Raw genomic sequence first — 8,352 nt, 5'->3', positions numbered from 1 at the left:
AAAGGACTGTTTTATAAGAGAACAGACAGCCTATTAATTAAATATTTTAAAATTCTCTTTATTTCAGAACTGCCTTTATGTACAGACATCATAAAAAAAATGAACATACACTGGAGATTTCCCAAAGAACAGGAGCTGGAAATAAAATTTGAGGGCAATTAGAAGAACTGAAATTGTCCCAGAGAAGTTCTGAGGATCACATTTCCTTAAATGTCCTTGATAACCTCTTCAAGTTCTTCCTTTGTGAACATGTGGAAATTCTGGCCAGGCTGCACTGTGGCTAGCTGAAAAGCAAACAGGAAAGGGTTAATATACTGGGTTTAAGTCCCCTACTGATGGCCTTAGCATGATCAGCAAAAGCTGTACTGGTAATGCAGCTGTTCATGAGGAACTAAGGGATCTACTGTCCTAGGGATATCCTTTCCAGGCTGCAGGTCCCTAAAATAAAAATTTTTACTGACAAAATTTTCTATTTTGAGGTTAATCAAACACATGATAGATAGTTAATTAAATCTCTGGCATCATTCTCATTTTTGGAAGTTACAATAAAGATCACAAAAACAGCAGCAAAGTCATAGTGTCCATACATTTTTCTGTTAAAGATTCCATTAGAGATCTATTTAAAGTATCTTTCCACACTTGCCCCTAGAGCTTGTGTGGGTGACCTTGAATTACTCAGCCACTCTGTACCTCAATTTCCTCATCTGTAAAACAAGGATAATTAATTGCACCTAACAAAATGACTTGTGAGAATTAAATGCATTCCTATAAGTAAAGTGCCTAGAACATAATAAAAACCCTGTGAAGTGTTGTCAAGGTGGTTCCAACTCATAGTGACCCTGTACCTAGGGTTTCCAAGTGGCTGGTGGGTTTGAACCACCGGCATTACGGTTAGCAATCCAGTGCTTATCCTAGAGCATCACACCAGGACTTCTAATAAACACTAAGTAATTGCTAATTGTAACCATTAGGTATTGTTTTCTCTAAAATTATCCATGTGGTAATTTAACAGCAAAAAGGTTTCTTTTTAAAAAGACGCCATGAAAACGATTCCATTAACACTGACAGGAAATTCACTGAGACTGATGATGTCAGTAAAAACCAGCAGTGGAGATTATAATCTATTTAAGCAACAAAACACTAGTCAGAAGATCAAATTTAAAACTACTGGCTTTCCCATCATCTGCTGATTACTTAGTCTTAGGTTTTGGCACAATACTGAGGAACATGACAAGCTTCAAAAAATTCGTAGAAAAACCACAAGATAATGGAATTTTTCCGTGAACTTTCTGAAGCCCATTCATATATGCCAAATCACATTTACCTGAAGGGCTTTTGTGTTTTACATGTGGCTTCCTCATACTGTCATTTAAAATACAGAGTTTAAAATTAAACATACTAGAGCACTCCTTAAGTAGTATCTACTACAGATATTTAGTATCAGTTGAAAGTTGCCAGATATACTTAGCATAACCCTTAATGGGATTTTTACTATTCCATGCCTCCCACAAGTAAAATTTAGGAAAAGACTATACCATACATCTAAGACACCTGAAGTTCTGGTCTGGGAAGAGATTAAAAAAATGTTTCTCTCAAAGCCTGTATTCGCCATTTGATTCTCCTAAAAGATGTATTCAATTACATGAAATGTCAAGAGTCCCAAATATTTGCAAAATACGAGCATGAGTCAGAAATTATCCACACTCCAGTTATATTAAAATTGCCCAGCCGCATCCACAGCTGATGACAACAGTGAGCGCACATGTGAAGTGATTCTGTCGATAGACAAGTGACGGTGGATTATGTGGAAATAATTTGCAAATCAACCATGCAATGTGAGTGTTATAACACAGTTGAGCATCTGTAGACTAGAGGCACAAAAGGAATCTAAGATTCAAAAAGAAGCAACCTTTGAACGGTGTCTTAAACCATGGGTTTTAAATACCAGCAAGGTCATCCATGGTGGACAGGTTACAGCTGAGTTTCCAAACTAAGAAGGAAGGACAGGCGGACTACTTCTGCATGTTTAGTCAATGAAAATCTTATGATTAGCAAATGGTGAAAAACTGCTACAAATAAGTCAGTTAAGGAAAAGGATATTCTGAACATAACAAATGTGCAAATGCCTAGAAGCATAGGACAATACAATGTGTTTGAAAAATAGACTAATTCATGTTGCATGTAGAATATGAGAAGAAATGTAAAGGAAAGGATCAGAGCTCACAGGGAGGTAGTATTAAGTACAAGACCTACAGTTAGATTTCTGGGGCAAGATGGCAGCATAGGGAGATGCATTGAACAGACTTTCTGCAACAAAGATCAAGTGAACAAATACAGATGGTGATCCTGGAATCCTGAGATTCAGAGGAGAGGACAGAGAGGTGGACTGACTGACGACTGGAAGAGGAGCGGAAAAAGAAGAATAAATGGGTTCACTGGCATGAAACGTGGCCACTTGAGTTTTTGCAGGCAGCTACTGATACAGCCAGTTACAGTTCATTTGAGCTCACTAATGCCTAGGATATCGATGTATATATGTATTCCAATTCATTTTGACCACTTCAAATTTTCCTAGATTCTTACTTTGTACATTCATGTTGTTATTACTAATGGATCTTATAGCTGTTTCTCCTTGTTTTGAGTTATGCATCAGCAAAATGAAGGTCCTGAAAGCTTTACTCCATTTGCATCATCATGGACTATTCTACTTTGAGGATGCAGTTCTTTCCCAGTTGTTTTCAGTACCTTCCAACCAGAAGGGCTCATCTTCTGGCACTGTATATGACAATATTCTTGTGCTATTCATAATATTTCCAAATGCAATATTCTGGTGCTACTGGAAATGTTCCATTGTTAATCATAAGGTTTTCAGTGGCTAAGCATTCAGAAGAAGTCCGTCTCTCTTTCCTAGGCTGTGTTAGTCTGGAAGCTCAGGTGAAGCCTGTCTACCATGGATGGCCCTGCTTGTATTTAAAATACCAGTGACAGAGCTTCCAGCATAACAGCAACCTGCAAACCACCATGGTACAACAAACAGGTAAACTGAAATGAATGGCATTGCATTCATCATCAAAAAGAACATTTCAAGGTCTAGCATGACAAAACACATTGTTTGGGGGCGGGGGGGGGAATTACAAAGAAAATGCACCTGCACATCAAAATACAAGAGGAAATTGTAAGACTTAGTAAACATTAACACAACAGAAATAAAAATGAAAAGAAAACCCACAAATAAAATGAACTCATCACAGAAAATGGTGTGAAATAACCCAGCAGCACCACAAAAACCCAGAGCAAAATGACAGCAATCAGGTCATATGTATAAATAATTACACAGAATGTAAATGGATTAACTGTACCAGTCAAAAGACAGAGCAGAATGGAGAAGAAAACAGGATCCTTCAATATGCTATCAACAAGAGAAACATCAGAAAGATGGAGTCAGTCTAAATATCCACTAACAAACTTTACAATGGAATACTGTCATTTTGAAGAATAACAATGAACCTGCAAAAACACCTGACAACATGGATGAACCTGAAGGACATTATGCTGAGTGAAATTAGTCAATCACAAAAAGACAAATATTGTAAAAGACCAAAGTTATAAAAAGCTAAGAAAAAGTTTTCTTGATGAAAGAAACAATCTATGATAACATGTCTAGAGGGTAGACACATGTTAACATGGATGACAGGGCAGGCAATCTAAAACAAGAGGGAGGAAAGATGAAGGTAGAGGGAGACACAGTGAGGAATGCAACGTTAAAATGAATAGACGTAAAGATTGTTAACTGTTGGTAGGTACAGGGAGGGGATTGCAACTGTAATGAAGAAAAGTATAAGATTTGTTGAATATAAAACTGAGAATCCTCTCTATAAACTTTTACTCAATTCACAAGAAAAGGTATTAAAAAAAAAAAAAAAAAAACCTTGAAGTATAATGCTGTCTGTGATAGGATAATATCCATACACCTACAAGAAAGACCAGTTGATATCACTAATATTGAAATTTACACACCAACCACTAAAACTAGTGATAAGATTGAATGCTATCAACTTCCTCAGTATGTAACAGATCAAACATGCAATCAAGATGTATTCATAATTAACGGTGATTGAAATGCATAGGTTGAAAACAAAGAGGGAGGACTAGTAGTTAGAAAATAGAGCCATGATGATAGAAACAATGCTGAAGGATCGATCACATGATAGAAATATTGTAAGAACAATGACTTATTAATTGTAAATACCTGACTTAAACAACATAAAAGACAACTGTACACATGGACCTCACCAGATGGAATACTATATCTGTGGGAATAAATGGCGGAAAATCTCCATATCATCAGCCAAAACAAGGCCAAGAGCTAACTGTGGGACAGATCATATATACAAGTTCAGAATGCAGCTGAAGACAAGTCCACAAGAGAAAATATGGCTTTGAACATACCCCACCTGAATTTATACAGATCATCTCAAGACCAATTTGATGCTTTAGACATTGAGGACGGAAGACCAAAAGAGTTGTGAGATGACATCAAGAACAACATCATAAAAAAGCAAAAGGTCATTAAGACAAGTAAGAAAGAAACTTAAAGAATGGATGGTAGAAGAGACTCTGAAACTTGCTCTCCAATGTAGAGATGCTAAAACAGATGGAAGAAATGAGGAGGTATAAGTGCTGAACAGAAAATTTCAAAAGTGAAGCTTGCGAAGACAAAGTCAAGTTATTATAATGAAATGCACAAAGACCTGGAGTTAGACAACCAAAAGGGAAGAACATGTTCAGCATTTCTCAAGCTGAAAGAACTGAGGAAAAAACTCAAGCCTCGACTTGCAATAATGAACGATTTTATGTGCAAAATATTGAATGATGAAAGCATTCAAAAGAAGACAACAACAACAACAAAAAAAGAAAACAGAAGGAATGCACAGAGAACCAAGAAAGAGTAGATGATGTTCAACCATTGCATGTGATAGCATGTGATCAAAGGCCAATGGTACTGAAGGAAGAAGTCCAAGCTGCACTCAAGACACTGGCAAAGAACAAGGCTCCAGGAATTAATGGAACACAAATTGAAATCTTTCAACAAACTGACATAGCACTGGAGGGTCTCACTTAACTATGTCAATAAATATGGATGACAGCTACATGACCAACCTAGTGAAGAGATGTATACTTGTGCCCATTACAAAGAAAGGTGACTCAACGGAATACGGAAATCATCAAACAATAATATCATTAGCATCACAAACAAAATTTTGCTAACAATAATTCAACATCAGCTGCAACAGTACATTCATGAGAAACTGCCAGAGGTTCAAGCTGGATTCACACAAGGATGTGGGATCATTGCTAACATCAGATGGATGTTCTCTGAAAGCAGAAAATACCAGAAAGATGTTTACCTGTGCTTTATTGACTGTGCAAAGTCTTCCAACTGTGTGGATTATGAGAAACTAAGGATAACACTGAAAAGAATGGGTATTCCAGAACATTTAATTGTGCTCATGAGGAAGCAAAAGGCAGTCATTCGAACAGAACAAGGAGACACTGAATGGTTTCTACTCAGGAAAGGTGTGCATGAGTGTTGTATTCTTTCACTGTACTTATTCAATCTGTATGCTGAGCAAATAATCCAAGAAGCTTGATTATATGAAGAACATGATATTCAGGATTGGAGAATGACTCATTAACAACCTGCGGTATGCAGATGACACAGCACTGCTTACTGAAAGTGAAGAGGAGTTGAAATACTTACTTGTGAAAATCAAAGACTACATCCTTCATTGTGGGTTACACATCAATGTAAAGAGAACAAAAACCCTCACCACTGGACCAATAAATAACATCATGGTAAATGGAATGGCGCTGTAGGATAAGCACTAGACCTTAAGGTAGATTTGAACAGCAAGGTGGCGGTTCAAACCCATCAGCCACTTTTAAGAAACTCTACACAGGGTTGCCAGGAGTCAGAACTAACTTGACAGCAATTAACAACAACAATAAAATGGAAAAGACTGAAGTTGTCAAACACTTCATTTTGTTTGGATCCCTATCAACACTCATGGAATCAGCAGTCAAGAAATCATGATATATTGCTTTAGGCAAATCTATTGCACAAGACCTCTTTAAAGTGTTCAAGAACAAAAATGTCAGTTTGAGAACTAATGTGTACCTGACCCAGACCATGGTATTTTCAATAGCTTCATATGCACATGAAAGTTGGACAATGAATAAGGAAGACCACAGAAGAATTGGTGCATCTGAATTATGTTGCTGGAGAATGATATTAAAAGTACTACGGACAGCCATAAACTTGTTTTGGAAGAATTAACAGCCAGAAAGCTCCTTACAAACCTGTATGGCAGATTTTCTCTCTCATACTTTGGACATATTATGAGGAGTGATCAGTTCCTGGAGAAGGACAACATGCTTGGTAAAGCGGAAGGTCAGCAAAAGAGAGGAAGACCTCCATGATGGATCGACATAGTGGCAGCAGCAAAGGGCTCAAGCGGAACAATGATTATGAGGATGATGCAGCAGGACCAGGCCATGTTTCATTCTCTTTGTACATAGGGTAGTTATGTGTTGGGACTGACTCGACAGTACCTAACAACAACATTGATACCACAGCCTGGAGGCACAGGAAGTAGGTTAAAGTTGGCAGCAAGGGGGGTGCACTTCTCCCTTGTTCCCTATGTCCTCGGTAGCACAGAGGCCTGTGGCATCCCCCTCCTAAGTCTGGAGGTCGAGGTACATAAACCTGCCCTGAAATCTACAGAGGACACGTATTCATACTTCCAGTATCTATCACATTCACCAGGAGACATATGGTGAGGCTGAGAACATACCAACATACAATCATCAATATAAATACAGTGACAAGTGACCAAAATACAAAGCCAGAAAATATAATACCAGAAATGACATTGGAAATACTCAATAAGAATGCTAAAATAATGATATTTAGGTACCTTCAACAGATGTGGTGTGGCACTGTAGTGCAGGACTGCAAGGTCAGTTTGAACCACAAGGTTGATGGTTCAAACTCACCCGTCATTCCTAAGAAACCCTATACTGTGTCACTATGAGTCAAGACCAACTTGATGGCACTTAGCAACAACAACAATGGACTGAGAGAATGATCAGCAAGAAAACTGGAATATAAAAACCAGGAAACAAATGAATCTTGTAAAGACTTCAAGAAAACACTACAAGCACAAAATGACAAAATAAATGAAAACACTGTAAACCATACAAAAACAACAATTAGAAAGCCAGAAGACTATAAATTCAGAAATAGGTAATACATTGAAAGAGCAAAGAAGCAAAAATAAATTTATGGAAGGCTGGATTAATTGGTTTATAGACAAATCTGTTAATATTCATCGGCTAGAGGAACAATCAGAAAGAACCCAACAAAAGACCAAGATATATGTGGATTATTAGCAAAATAAACTAAGTGGGATTGGACCTCTAGAATTGGAAGAGAGAAAAAGGGAGGAAAAAAAAGAGAAAATTGTCAAAGAGTTGCTAGAAGAAAACTTCCCCAACATCGTGAACAATGAGAAGATACCGCATTAAAGAAGTTGCACAAACTCCAAACAGGACAGACCACTCCCAAAAATCACCAAGACATATTATAATCAAAGTTTTCAAAGCAAAATACAAAAAAAGAATCCTAAAAACAGTTCGGGAAAAATGAAAAGTTACCTATAAAGGAGAAACTAACACGACTAAATTCTGATTTCTCAGCAGAAACCATGCAGGAAAAAGGCAAGAGGATGACATAGTTAAAACTCAAAAAGACAAAGAAAAAAAACCAAAACCAAAAGACCAACTAAGAATCATATACCCAGCAAAACTGTCCCTTAAAAATAATGGTGAAATTAGCACATTTCCAGATAAACATAAATTAAACATACAAGAGAGTATTACCTAGAACTTGTTAACTGCCATTGAGTCCGTACCAACTCATGGAGACCTTATACACAGCAGAATGAAACCCTGCCTGATCCTGGGCCAACCTCACTATGATTGCCACGCTTGAGCTCACTGATTCTGCCACTTTGCTAATCCATCTCGCTTGTTATTGTTGTCAGGTGCCATCAAGTTGGAACCAACTCATAGCAACCCCATACACAGCAGAATGAAACAATGTCTGATTCTGGGCCAACCTCACTACCGCTGCCACACTTGACGCCATCAATGATGCCACCTGGCTGATCCATCTTGTTGGGGGTCTTCCTCTTTATCTCTGACCCTACATCTTACCCAGCATGACATCCTTCTCCAGCAACTGTTCCCTCCTGATAATATGTCCAAAGTATGAGAGACGAAGCTTAGCCA

The 8,352-nt window shown here is 37.7% G+C and overlaps 1 protein-coding gene across 2 annotated transcripts in view; it reads right to left on the bottom strand.

Annotated features, from left to right (window-relative positions):
* Positions 1-8,352, bottom strand: part of PSMA5 (proteasome (prosome, macropain) subunit, alpha type, 5) — a 38,709-nt gene continuing 30,357 nt past the window's right edge. Inside the window, exon 8 of one of the 2 annotated variants that reach the window (XM_006865961.1) lies at positions 1-284. In XM_006865961.1, coding sequence (XP_006866023.1) covers positions 207-284 — 78 coding nt within the window. In that variant the 3' untranslated portion in view covers positions 1-206. The remainder of the gene's footprint in view (positions 285-8,352) is intronic. The other variant, XM_006865960.1, reaches the window with a different exon arrangement.

The sequence above is a fragment of the Chrysochloris asiatica genome, unplaced genomic scaffold, assembly GCF_000296735.1.
Source record: "Chrysochloris asiatica unplaced genomic scaffold, ChrAsi1.0 scaffold00085, whole genome shotgun sequence".
Taxonomy (NCBI): Eukaryota; Metazoa; Chordata; class Mammalia; order Afrosoricida; family Chrysochloridae; genus Chrysochloris; species Chrysochloris asiatica.
Note: the sequence above shows the minus strand (reverse complement) of the source record. Positions and strands in the feature narration are given on the sequence as shown.